Raw genomic sequence first — 14,508 nt, 5'->3', positions numbered from 1 at the left:
GTGGTGCTGGGGACTGAGCCTGCAACCTCTGGAGCAGGCCAGGTGGTGCTCTACAAGGCTCAGCTATCTCTGGGTCCTGAGTGGAATTATTTTCTCTCTTCAAATCTTTTAAATATCTGGCATAGTGGCATAGTCCTCATAGGTCTTCATTTTTGCTTCTTGCTCAACTTGTTGTAGCATCAGATGCTATGAAGCTCTCAGCAAAGTGAGAATTTATGAGAGAATAAGATTTTTTAATGCATTGGAGCCAAGACAAGCACTTTGAATCCCCTTCATTTACTTTCTGCTCATTCAGAGAACTGTATAATCCTTATTTTGTTACCTGTGAAACCTTTACAATTTCCCTGTTTTGTTCTTGTCACCCCTGCAGAATTAAGCAGCCTTTACTTTCCCAGTTCCATGCTCACATCATTGTTTTATTTTATTTATTTATTTATTTATTTATGCTTTTTCTTATATTCTGTTATATTTAGTTCATTATTTATATATCTGTAATTCCTTCGTGTCATGTCTTAGTTATTGTTGTACAATGTAAGTACTGAACACTTTCCATAAATTGTCATATTCTCTCTTTACACCAGTGAAGATAAGCATTTTGATATCCTCATTTAAAGAAGCTGAGATTGAGGGGGCTGGGCGTGACACACCCAGTTAAGTGCATACAGTATGAAGTGCAAGGACCCAGGCAAGGATCTGGGCTTGAGCCCTCAACTCCCCACCTGCAGGGGGTACTCTTCAGAAGTAGCAAAACAGGGCTGCAGGTGTCTATCTTTCTCTTCCCCTCTCTATCTCCTCCCTCCTTTCTCAATTTCTCTCTATCCTATTCAATAAAATGGAAAAAAAAATAGCCACCGGGAGCAGTGGATTTGTGGTGCTAGCATCAAGCCCCAGTGATAACCCTGGAGGCAATAAGTAAATAAATGAATAAGCAGGCTAACTTTAAAACATTTGCCTAAATTAAATAGCTAGAGTGGTTGAGCCAGTATTCAAACCCATGCAGTCTGACTCTAGAGCCTATAAACTTAACCTCTTTGAGTGAAGCAATGGATAGGAAAGACAAATACATACATAAAAAGCAGGCTGTTTGCTTTAAGGGAATTTATTACCTATTTCTAATCTACGAAATTGCATGCTGTTTGACTTTGGGGCAGGGGGAACTTGGGAAAAAGGAGGCACTGAGAATTAGAAAGGGAAGTCCAGCAAGCAATATAACTGACTCTGGGAATGAGGGCTCCAAGTTCCTAACTTAGAGGCCTGGGTTTTGCCTGACAAAGCTGATAAATGCCAGTCTAGAAAACAAACTTTGGTTTCCTAGCCAAGGCCTATGTTGAAACAGAGTAGAACAAATAAGGGGAAAAAACAATCAATCAATGATCCTTTCAAAACAAATTTTTATGTAGCAACTGTTTTCATGATACTGCTCTTCCCTAGTAGTCTGGTCCTTGGAGTTTTATGGTTTGTTTTCTTTTAAGGAGCTGGCACTACTTGGCACAACTGAAAATCTGTTTTTGCTTCAGCACTGTTTTTAGATCTGTCTTTTCTCTCTAAACATCTTGGTGTCATTTCCATTACAGTTTATGCTAAAGGAGTTTGAAGCACGCAGGCAGCAGCATGAGCAGCTGAATGAGGCAGCTCAGGGCATCCTGACAAGCCCGGGAGATGGCTCTCCGTCCACCAGCCAAGTGCAGGAAGAACTCCAGAGCATCAATCAGAAGTGGGTTGAACTGACTGATAAACTCAACTCCCGTTCCAATCAAATTGACCAAGCCATTGTCAAAAGCACCCAGTACCAAGGATTGCTTCAGGACTTATCAGAGAAAGTGAAAGCAGTTGGCCAGCGACTGAGTAGCCAATCAGCCATCAGTACCCAACCTGAGGCTGTGAAGCAGCAGTTGGAGGAGACTAGTGAGATTCGTTCTGATGTGGAACAATTAGACCATGAGATAAAGGAGGCACAGACACTCTGTGATGAACTCTCAGTGCTCATTGGTGAACAGTACCTCAAGGATGAATTAAAGAAACGTTTGGAGACAGTGGCCCTGCCTCTCCAAGGTTTAGAAGATCTAGCAGGTGAGTTTAGGGTGAGGAGCATACTGTTGCCACTAATAGTCACAAGCCAAAAGGGGGAGTGAGTTAGTGATAGTCTCATGAATCTAGCATGACCCTTAACTCAGTACAGTGTTACACTATCCCTTTGTCCAGCTGTAATGAGAATGGCCATGACCATTACACATTGATAGGGCAGTGGTAATGTGTGAAACTTTATATAGCATAATCTTAAGCACCCTGATATAAATTCAGCTGGCAAGTAGACACTCAAGCTAGTAGATGTAGTTGGAGATGAATTACAAACATACTTTCATTGTTACTCAGTTTCTTTATGTCACATGCACACACACATATATATATGCAAAAGTAGAGCATGCTCTGAACTTGGGATGACCTTGTACAAGGTGGTGTTTTGAGTCATTGTGCCCCTTTATCTGGAATCGTGGTTTTTACCAACTTAGAAGTAAAAGTGTGCTTTTGTTTTATCACCTTACTAGACTGATGTGAGGATTAATTAAGGTAGAGTGTATGAAGGCGCTGTGATGCATTCAGTTAAGTGCAAGGACCCATGGAAGATAGAGTATATGAAGAAACCTAGCTATATCCCTCTTTTATGGTAACTCCTCAGTTAATTTTAGTTTCTTTCACTTAATATTAGAGAATATACTCTCAGAAAACAATTTAATTTAATGAGTGATAGAGACCAGAGCACTACTCAGCTCTGGTATTTGGTGATGCTGGAGATTGAACCTGGGGCCTCAAGCCAACAAGTCCTGTGCTCTAACTCCCAAGATATCTCCCAGCCCCTCAGCAAGCTTTTTTTTTTTTTTTTTAAGAAAGGAGAGACATTAACAAAACCATAGGAGGGTACAACTCCATGCAATTCCCGCCACCCGATCTCCATATACCTTCCCCTCTCTGATAGCTTTCCTATTCTCTATCCCTCTGGGAGTATGGACCCAGGGTCCTTGTGGGATGCAGAAGGTGGAAGGTCTGGCTTCTGTAATTGCTTCCCCACTGAACATGGACGTTGACAGGTCGGTCCATACTCCCAGTCTGCCTCTCTCTTTCCCTAGTAGGGTGGGTCTCTGGGGAAGCGGAGCTCCAGGACACATTGGTGGGGTCTTCAGTCCAGGGAAGCCTGGTCGGCATCATGATGGCATCTGGAACCTGGTGGCTGAAAAGAGAGTTAACATACAAAGCCAAACAAATTGTTGAAATCAAGCATTTTAAATTCCATGTTCAAGCCTGAAGGATTTATATTTGATTTTCTCATTTCAGCTGATCGCATGAACAGACTCCAAGCAGCACTTGCCAGCACCCAGCAGTTCCAGCAAATGTTTGATGAGCTGAGAACTTGGTTGGATGACAAACAGAACCAGCAAGCAAAAAACTGCCCAATTTCTGCAAAATTAGAGCGATTACAGTCTCAGCTACAAGAGAATGAAGAGTTTCAGAAGAGTCTTAACCAACACAGTGGTTCCTATGAGGTGATTGTAGCTGAAGGAGAATCCCTGCTTCTTTCTGTACCTCCTGGAGAAGAGAAAAAGACTTTGCAAAACCAGTTGGTTGAGCTCAAAAGTCACTGGGAAGAGCTGAGTAAAAAAACTGCAGACAGACAATCCAGGCTCAAGGATTGCTTGCAGAAAGCTCAAAAGTACCAATGGCATGTGGAAGACCTTGTGCCATGGATTGAGGATTGTAAAGCCAAGATGTCTGACTTGCGGGTCACTCTGGATCCAGTACATCTAGAGTCCAGTCTTCTGAGATCAAAGGCGATGCTGAGTGAGGTGGAAAAACGCCGTTCCCTGCTAGAAATACTGAACAGTGCTGCTGACATTCTGATTAATTCTTCAGAAACAGATGAGGATGATATCCGGGATGAGAAGGCTGGCATCAACCAGAACATAGATTCCATTACCGAAGAGCTACAAGCCAAAACTGGGTCACTTGAAGAAATGACTCAGAGGCTCAAAGAGTTTCAGGAAAGTTTTAAAAATATTGAAAAGAAGGTTGAAGGAGCCAAACACCAGCTTGAGATCTTTGATGCTTTAGGGTCTCAAGCCTGTAGCAACAAAAACCTAGAGAAGCTAAGAGCTCAACAGGAAGTGTTGCAGACCTTGGAACCTCAGGTGGACTATCTGAGGAACTTCACCCAGGGCCTGGTAGAAGATGCCCCAGATGGATCTGATGCTTCCCAACTTTTACATCAAGCTGAGGTCACCCAGCAAGAGTTCCTAGAAGTAAAGCAAAGAGTGAACAGTGGTTGTATGACAATGGAAAATAAGCTGGAAGGGATTGGCCAGTTTCACTGCCGAGTTCGAGAGATGTTTTCTCAGTTGGCAGACCTGGACGATGAACTCGATGGCATGGGTGCTATTGGCAGAGACTCTGATAGCCTCCAATCCCAAATCGAGGATGTACGGCAGTTCCTTAACAAAATCCAAGCCCTCAAGCTAGACATAGAGGCCTCAGAAGCAGAGTGCCGGCAAATGCTGGAGGAAGAGGGCACTCTGGATTTGTTAGGTCTGAAGAGAGAGCTAGAAGCGCTGAACAAACAGTGTGGCAAACTGACAGAGAGGAGTAAAGCCCGCCAGGAACAGCTCGAGCTGACATTGGGCCGTGTAGAGGATTTCTACAGAAAACTGAAAGAACTCACTGACATGACCACAGCAGCAGAAGAGGGAGAGGCCCTTCAGTGGGTAGTGGGCTCAGAAGTGGATGCCATCAACCAACAGTTAGCAGATTTTAAAGTAAGTCTTCCTTGTGTTTCCTTTTTCTTTCCAGTCTAATATATGTGTGTGCGTGTTTTTTGTTTGTTTTTTCTTGTAACATAGAAACTGACCTAGCATACACCTGAACATCTGTTCCTGGTTTCATGTTTTTCCATCACCATAGAAGCACACATCTGAATAACTGTTTTGAACATTTTTCATTCCTTTTTTTTTTAAAGATTTTTTTAAAAGATTTTATTCATTACATAGAAGAGAGAGATTGGTACATAGCAGCATCAGATATCAAAGAGGAAGCCTCAGTTTTTGTGGAATTCTAGTGCTCTACCAACTGTTGTTATTGTTGTTGTTATGTATTTATTTACTGCAACTGGGAGATAGCTGATTCTGTACAACCCACGTCTTACTGTGTGTGTAAGCCGCAGCTCATGGATTTGAATTCCAGCACCATACAGGAGCACCGCAGGTAGCACCAGTGGGAAATTTCATGAATAACTGAGTGGTGCTGTAGTGTCTTTCCCACCTTCTGTTGTCTCTCTGACCTCTCTACTCTCCATCCCCTCCACCACCACCTCTAAAATAATTTTTTTTAATATTTATTTATCATTTATTCCCTTTTGTTGCCCTTGTTGTTTTATTGTTGTAGTTATATTATTGATGTCATTGTTGTTGGATAGGATAGAGAGAAATGGAAAGAGGAGGGGAAGACAGAGAGGTAGAGAGAAAGACAGACACCTGCAGACCTGCTTCACCGCCTGCTTCACCGCTTGAACCGGGATCGTTACGAGTCCTTCCACTTTGTGCCACATGCGCTTAACCTGCTGCACTACCGCTCGACTCCCTCTAACATAATTTTTTAAATCAACTTGAGTAGGCCACTCAGTGCATGCACAAGGTCCTGGGTATACTCCAGTTCTAAATAATAAGTAAATAAATATTACCTGGCATCTGCAAGATAGCTTGTCTGGGATAGTGTGTACTTTGCCATGCACACAACCCGGGTTCGAGCCCTTGGTGCACCACATGGGAGTACTATGGCACTGGAGAAAAGTTCAGTGCTATGGTGACCCTGTCTTTTTTTTTTTAATTTTTTATTTATAAAAAGGAAACATTGACAAAACCATAGGATAAGAGGGGTACAACTTCGCACAGTTCCCATCACCAGACCTCCGTATCCCATTGCCTCCCCTGATAGCTTTCCTATTCTTTAACCCTCTGGGAGCATGGACCCAGGGTCCTTGTGGGATGCAGAAGATGGAAGGTCTGGCTTCTATAATTGCTTCCCTGCTGAACATGGGCGGTGACAGGTCGATCCATACTCCCAGCCTATCTCTCACTTTCCCTAGTAGGGAAGGGCTCTGGGGAAGTGGAGCTCCAAGGCACATTGGTGGGGTTGTCTGTCCAGGGAAGTCTGGTTGCATCCTGGTGGCTGAAAAGAGAGTTAACATACAAAGCCAAGCAAATTGTTGAACAATCATGGACCTAAAGGCTGGAATAGTGCAGATGAAGTGTTGGGGGGGTGTCCATTTTGTAGACAGCTAGTAGGCATATTTTAGTTATATTTCAAAGGGCCTATAGCTACACTAGTTTTTGTTTGTTTGTTTGTTTGTTTGTTTAGTTGTTTTTTTTTTGTCTGAGCCTGAAATCTGATATGCAGGTGGATGCAAGTTATTGTCTGGGGAGATGATGTCATAGCTGGGAAAAGGACCAGAAAGCTGGATCAGGGGAGAGAGTAGCTCCCTAATATGGGAAAGGAGTGTAAATATTGTTGACTGTAAACCCCATCGATTTGATGTGATCTGGGGCCCATATTCAGCTTAGGAGCCTATGTGACCTCTGCATCCCTCTAGATCTGAGCTCACATTCTGTGGTCATGAGTAGGAACAGTCCAAGCTGCCCCAATATCGACCCATCTTCCTCAGGTGTAGCATAGAGTATATTGTCCATCCTCCCTTCAGAGGATGGAATGTTTTCTACCATTGTTGATCCAAGTTGAGGGCAAGGTCCTATGGGGGTCCACAAAGGGGTGACCCTGTCTTTATCTCTACCGTTCTGCCCTATACATGCCTCCCCCCACCTGAGAAAGTTTAGCTGAAGTGATGAAGCCCCAGCAGCATTAACAACACAAAATCATTTTCATGAAGGAGAGAGACCAACCAGGGCATCATTCCACTCTGGTAATTATGGTATGGAGGATTCAGCCTGGACTATTATGCATGCAAGCCCTGTGCTCTACTGCTGAGCATCCCCAGCTCAATTTATTTTAGTGTTTCTAGCCAATTATCCTTAATAGAAAGAAATGTCCAAACTTTATGTATATATTATTTATTTATTTTATTTATTTTACCAGAACACTGCTCAGCTCTGGCTTATGGTGGTGTGGGGAGATTGAACCTTGGACTTTGGAGCCTCGGGCATGAAGGTCTCTGGGTTTTTTTTTGTTTTGTTTTGTTTTTAAACTTTTTTTTTTATTTATTCCCTTTTGTTGGACTTGTTGTTTTATTGTTGTAGTTATTATTGTTGTTGTTATTGATGTCATTGTTGTTGGATAGGACAGATAGAAATGGAGAGAGGAGAGGGAGACAGAGGGAAAGAGAAAGATAGACACCTGCAGACCTGCTTCACCGCTAGTGAAGCGACTCCCATGTAGGTGGTGAGCCGGGGCCTCTAACCAGGATCCTTAAGCCGGTCCTTGGGTTTTGCGCCACATGCACTCAACCTGCTGCGCTACCGCCCTACTCCCTGAAGGTCTCTTTTTATAACCATTATGCTATCTTCCCCTGCCCAAAATGTCCAAACTTTATTTCTCACTATAAAATTCTCCTCTTGTGTTTTTTTTTTTTTTTTTTTTTTGAGATGGCAAATTAACTGACTCTATACCAGCAGTGATAATTTATTTGGGTCCCTGTTTTTCAAATTGAGGTATGAGAAATCTTAAGATAAGCATTGACTCATCTTTTTGAAGTGTAAATATTTGTCCACAAATTTGAAGGGAAGGGTGTCAATGTGTTATTGATGTATAATGCAGTAAAATGCAAAATTCTCAGGAGTCAGGCCATAGCACAGCAGGTTAAGCGCACATGGCACAAAGCGCAAGGGCTGGTGTGAGGATCCCGGTTCAAGCCCCCAGCTCCCCGCCTGCAGGGGAGTCACTTCACAGACAGTGAAGCAGGTCTGCAGGTGTCTCTTTCTCTCCCCCTCTCTGTCTTCCCCTCCTCACTTGATTTCTCTCTGTCCTATCCAACAACAATGACATTAATAATAACTACAACAATAAAAACAAGGGCAACAAGAAGGAAATAAATAAATATTAAAAAATGCAAAATTCTCATGAATTATTAGGATAAAACATGGCACTTCAAAAAAACGTTTCACTTGTAGCAGCTAGTAGCTTTCAACTACCCACCAGACTCCTCAAGTTTACATGTTCTCTTCCTGTTTGAGAATTTGAGAAGCACTGCCTTAACTGCACAAACTACCTGAATCAGAATTTCCATTCCTGAAATTTTTGTGACTCTAAAATAAAATAACAGTGGAGATTTGCTGGGCCTGGGGCTTAGAACACTTAAAGCTATCTATCTGTCTGTTGGGTCTTGACTCTCATTGTGAAGTCTTTTTTGCTCTAAGAATTTCCTTTGTTGTAAATACATACAAGTGCAGATTTACCTGTGATTCTTGCTTTTTTGGTGCATGGAATAGATTTGGAAAGGAAACTTGCAGCACTTTTATTTCCATCACTAGTGTTAATCATTCCTACTTAAAGAGATAATGCTTCTGCCATCAGTTTGTTTCCTCTTAATCCACTGCCTGTCAGGATTCATTCTGTTAAAAACAGAGATGTTGTCAACAGGTCTGAGATACATGGCCTAGAATTAGGTTCGATTGCAAAAAGGTGACTATTTCAGAAGGACCCTTCCATCAGTATTCGCCACCAACTTAGGACATTAGCAGAAGACACCCTTATTACCATGTTTGGAATTAGTACAATTTAGTGGAACACAAGTCATCGTATTTGACTTTCTTTTATTTATTTTTTTATATTTATTTTCCCTTTTGTTACCCTTGTTTTTATTGTTGTAGTTATTATTGTTGTTATTGATGTCATTGTCAGATAGGACAGAGAGAAATGGGGAGGGGAGCCAGAGGCTCAAACCGGGATACTTAAGCCAGTCCTTAGGTTTTGCGCCACGTGCACTTAACCCGCTGCGCTACCGCCCAACTCCCTATATTTGACTTTCTTAAAGCACCCAGAGAAAGCATAGACAGAAAATTCAAAACCATGCAACCGTATGTTTTCCTCTATTCCAGTGACGGTAAATTTTTTTTTCCTCTTTCCATGAAGTTTCTTGACAGCAGAGAATCTCTTCAACAGAGATACTTTATCTCATTTACTTGGATTCAGCTATCTAACCAATTAAATGAAAATTTTCAGAAAGCTGAAGCTTATATCCTTCTAGGCTCCAGAATTGTTTTATCAAACTAGGCTTTGGTTTATAAAGGAATTGCTTTATATTTTATTTGCCAAATTTCTCAACACTGTATTGCACATGAGTTTATCTTTGTGAGTACTGGTTAATATGACTAAAAAGATTTTGTAGTTCCTACTATGATGATATCCTCAAGGAATTCAGGGATGTTTGGCGCTGCCTTGTATTAAATGTCCCTGAATCACTGTGCAGTTTGAGTTCTGAAATGAAGTTCTTGTTTCATGCTTCTACGTTGTTGATGCCAATTGGCTGGGATGGCTATATGTGTATGTGGTAGTGGGGACATTGAGGAGATGTGCTATTTCTGTTTGGTTTTGTTTGTTTGTTTTGCAGCATTACCATAATATCAGGTATTAATTCTTATGGTTGTTAAGTTTTCATTGCTGTCACTGGGTCTTCCTTGAGCAGTCTTATCCTTCCTTCTAATCTAATGAACTAAACACACTTGTTAGAATTGTGTTAAATACAAGGGTAGAATTTAAAAAATACTCCAAGTCATTTCCATTTTCTCTCAATCCTTGTTTCTAGAGATATTCTGAATTTTGGTGTTGCAGAAAGATTTCAAGAAATTACTGTTCATTGCTATATTTTATCTGTGTCCTAGTATATTGATCAGTAATGCTCAGAGTTCAGAAACTACTTATCAGTGGCACTCTGGATGTGAAGGCTGGGACCAGACATTGATCAGCTGGGGACCTGCAGTGTATTCACCTGCGGGGGACTGGTATTGACAAGGCAACACTGCAAGAAAAAGAGAGGAAATGAGAGAGTGATGAAGCACCCTGTGTGTGACGTGCTGTTAATAGGTAGTTACTAGGAAATAATAAGCATACCTCCTCAAGTCAGGGTGCAGATGCTAAGCCTCGTTTCACAGGCCCACCTTCCAAAGTCAGACTTGCAGAAGATAAAGGTCTTTGGTCAGGAGGGGAGGTGCACATTCCCAGCTTAGCTCATGCTGAGCTCATGGGAAGTGGAAAACAATGAGAAGGGGGGAAACTCCTTGTGTCAATTCCATAGTCCTCTAGAGATGAGCAAAAGGGAAGGTCTTTCTGGACCCATTCTGAGGGGCTGAGTCATCCTCATGAATTCCGCTTAATGGGCTGTACATTTGTCTTCCCTCACACCAACAGCACATTGGAATCATAGTTATAAAGTGTTGCTCTGCTTTTAGACTGAGTGACTGGGTTGTTAGAGAGACTAAAGCATTATTCCATCATCAGTGGACATCATGTTTTGTCTCTGTTTATCTCATGTGGTACCTGAGATTGAACCCAGAGCCTTATATGTGCAAGGTAGGTACTCTGCTGCTCAGCCAGCTTCCTGACCCCTTAGTTTTTTGTTTGTTTTGTTTTGTTCTGTTTTGTTCAGTAGGGGGAGAAATGGAGCATGAGAAAATGAGAACTTGTACACATGTGTCAACAACTATGCTGTAATCCATGAAACCCCACCACACACAATAATGTGTGGGGGGGGGAATATTGGAAAACAGCATTAGCTTTAAATTTTCATCTCTGCTTTTTTTTTTTTATTGGGATCACATTGTCAGCTTAGAATCTACTTAAGAGAACACAGTACAGATCTGTGGAACTCTGCTCTGACCTAAATTAACTCTGCTTTGGCCTAGCAAACTCCACTGGAAAGGAGGGAAGAGGTCAGAAAAGACAGAGGAATCAAATCTGTGGAGAAACCCTACTTTCTTGGGACTGTGCAGAAGTGCTGGCACATGCACAGTGAAGCAGTTAACCTGTGCAAAAAGAATTTATTTCCCCCTTAAATGGATGTGGAAAACTGAAGTAATTATTCTTAGGGAAGTTTTTTCCCTCAGTTGCTTCTGAATAAAAGAATGTGGCTAGCCAGCAAGATGGGAATGGAAGAGAGTCCTGCTCTACTCTGAACAGGCAAAGACCTCCAACCTGCCTGAGTTCAGCACTTTACTATATTCAGCTTTCCTTTTTTTGTTACTATTTTTAATTCTTTTATTTATTTATTATTGGAGAGAGAGAAATTGAGAGGGGAAGGAGAAATAGAGAGGGAGAGAGATAGAGAGATACCTGCAGCCCTGCTTCACCACTCATGAAGCTTTCCCCCTGCAGGTGGGGACCAGGGACTTGAACCTGGGTACTTATGCACTGTACTTGTGCGCACTTAGCCAGGTACACCACCACCTGGCCCCTGTTCAGCTTTCTGTTGGGAGTAGAGAGGAAGAACCCATTCCAGAAATCACAAATATTAAGCATGTTTAGAAAAGAAAAAAAAAAGAACTGGAAGGAAAAGATTTTGGCTAATCTCTTCAGGAAATTCCTTTTTCCTGACAAGAACAAGAGAGTCTCTGATTATTGAGGAAAAGAACTTGTACATACATAATAGGAGATTAATAAGAAAGGAGAAACCTTTATTTCACTGAAATTTAAGCCAAAGAATTCCCAGCAGGGGGGCCGGGCTATAGCGCACCATGTTAAGCACATATGGCATGAAGCGCATTGAATCCAGTTCAAGCCCTGGGCTTCCCACCTGCAGGGGGGTCGCTTCACAAGTAGTGAAGCAGGTCTGCAGGTGTCTTTCTCTCCTCCTCTCTGCCTTCCCCGCCTCTCTCCATTTCTCTCTGTCCTATCCAACAATAATAAGAACAGCAACAGTGGAAAGAATGGCCACAAGGAGCAGTGGATTTACAGTCAGGCACTGTGCCCAGCGATAAACCTGGAGGAAAAAAAAAGAAGAAAAAAAAGAATTTCCTCCAGGGTGACCTTCCTAGAAAGGGTAGAAAAAGACACAAAAATTGGACATCTACTATGTCTAAGAGACTTTTCCCCTCATTTTGAAATTTTCTATATAGCAAGATCATTTGAAATCTTAAAATTCCATGTTCTCCCACATCCTTATGAACTGTGTCAGTTTCTCACTCAGAAAGCATGTGGTGGTTTTGGCATCAGACTGGTAAGCAATATCAAGAAATGAGCCTTCATACACTCAGTTTTGCACATGCACTTTTACTTACAATCTGTTCAGGCCAAGCTTTAGATTTGGCAGACTCGCTGAGTGACAAGAAAGAACAAGTGGGACAATGGAAATCTTTTCAGTTTCTCACAAAGGCTCACTTTACCTACTGGTATATTAGAAGCACCCAAGCCAGTCAGCCTTTCCCTTTCCTGTCGTTGAGGCTGGCCTGATGCGATGGAAATGGAGCTCCAGGCTTCTCAAGGACTGTTAGCCCTCATTCAGGTTGAGCAAACCCAAGCTCAGGGACGCCTGCATGTTCAGCTTCCATGTCCATAAACCTCAGGATCCTACTGTGAAACCAGAACAAGAAAGCTGAGGACCCCTTCCTTATTGTTTTTTCCTTATAGAAAGTGAGTTTAGGCTTCGGCATAAGCATATATGAATTACCCTGGGAAGACAAGTCCTGACAAGGAGCTGAAAGGCTTCCTGAAAAGGCTATCTATCAAGTTACACAGAACTACCTCTTCCATCCTTTTAAATAATTACAAAGACAGTGTCAGCCCATCTACATATTTTGCCAGTTAGAGTCACTAGAGAATAAAGCAAATGAGGTCAGCATTATCTGTTCATCCTTGGAGAGAAAGGAAGTCACACTTGGTATGACCTGGAGGTTTATAGAAGCCAAGATAAGTAGAATAGGCACCCCCAACCCTGCCTCATACTGACCCTTGTTCGGTCTTCCTTAACCAAAGTTACTCTGCTCCAGTAGGAACAACCAGAGTCCAAAAAGGTAAAGTGGATGCCCAAGAACAGAGCTTCTCAACCTCAGAACTCTACATTTTGGGCCAGATACTTACTTGCTATGGGGCTGTCATATGCCCTGTAGGATAGTTAACAGCTGCTGACCACACCTACTGGTTAGTAGTGACTGTTCTCCAGTGTGGCAAGCAGAAAATGTCTCCAGACATTACCAGATATCCCCTGGAAGACAAAAATCTCCCTTACTTGAGAACCACTGCCCTAGATGAAAACCATCCCCTACAGTGCATTAGGAAACTTGGGGATTCATCTGGGGAAAGTGCTGGTTGGTTAAGTTAAATATTTATACAGCAAGTCGCCTTCTGGTAATCAGATTGTGGCCATTTAGTTGGAGCAGCTGAGTCTAAGTCAACCTTCTTTTAGTACAGACCCTGGTTCCTTGTTTTTACTGGTGCTAATCTGTGTCTGGTGTGAAATCTACTCACTTTCCCTGGCATCTGCAGTTTATTTATTTTTTCTTTTTACCAGAGCACTGCTTAGCTCTGGCTTGGGGGGGGGGGTGGAGAAGATTAGGGGTTGAACCTGGGACCTCTAGTGCCTCGGCATAAAAGTTTGTTGTGCAAACCACATTTCTATTTCCCCCTTGGGCCCCTATCTGCAGTTGTTGATACAGGTGTTCAGTTGATGATGCATTTCTAAAGAGAAGCACTTCCTTTGTGGAAATATTTTAGGGAGATTCCTTGTGTTATGCCTTTAAGGGATGACTATAGTCTGTCAGTAGTTCTGAGCCCAGGAATTTGGCTGCTGTTATTTTGTAACCTTATGTGATTCCCTCTCTCCCTCACCCCAGGCACATACACAATTCCAATGCTCTGTGATAATCTCCTCTACTCCCACCATAGCCACTGGCTGGGGGGAGTAAAAGAATCTTTAAGGAATTTAAGTTTGTTTCATGTGGGACTGTCTTCAGGCCCATTTTAGAGTATGCTTTTTGTATTTTAAATATCAGCATCACAGATAAAAATCCCAAGACTTGTGGTCTGGGAGGTGGCACAGTGATAAAGCTTTGGACTCTCAAGCATAAGGTCTCAAGTTCAATCCCCAGCAGCACATGTGCCAGAGTGATGTCTGGTTCTTTCTCTCTCCTCCTATCTTTCTCATAAATAAATAAAATCTATATAAAAACAAAAAATCCCAAGACTGTAGCTCTTACATCTTTGTAAAGGGGCCTCAACTCTCAGTGAAAATAGTAAAATCAAATGGAAAGTCAGCAAAATAAAGTATTGATGGATTTCACAAAAATCTGCCTGAAAATTTTAATAGCAAAGGGAGATTTTTTTTTATTGATTTAATATGATCAAGAAGACCATAGGATAAGAAAGGTACAATTCCACACAATTCCCACCACCAGAGTTCACATCCCACCCCATCCATTGAAAGCTTTTCTTTATTTCTTTTTTTTTTTTTAACCAGAGCACTGCTCAGCTTTGGCTTATTGTGGTGTTGGGGACTGAACTTGGGACTTTGGAGCCTTAGACACAAGA

At 42.1% G+C, this 14,508-nt stretch overlaps 1 protein-coding gene across 2 annotated transcripts in view; it reads left to right on the top strand.

The window, feature by feature from the left end:
• MACF1 (microtubule actin crosslinking factor 1) overlaps nt 1-14,508 on the top strand; it is a 434,870-nt gene that overhangs the window by 306,870 nt on the left and 113,492 nt on the right. For both annotated transcript variants that reach the window (XM_060206158.1, XM_060206157.1), the window contains exons 57-58: nt 1,575-2,070; nt 3,331-4,802. In XM_060206158.1, coding sequence (XP_060062141.1) covers nt 1,575-2,070; nt 3,331-4,802 — 1,968 coding nt within the window. The remainder of the gene's footprint in view (nt 1-1,574; nt 2,071-3,330; nt 4,803-14,508) is intronic.

This window comes from Erinaceus europaeus, chromosome 13, assembly GCF_950295315.1.
Source record: "Erinaceus europaeus chromosome 13, mEriEur2.1, whole genome shotgun sequence".
NCBI lineage: Eukaryota > Metazoa > Chordata > Mammalia > Eulipotyphla > Erinaceidae > Erinaceus > Erinaceus europaeus.
This window is presented reverse-complemented; position numbering and strand designations above follow the sequence as displayed.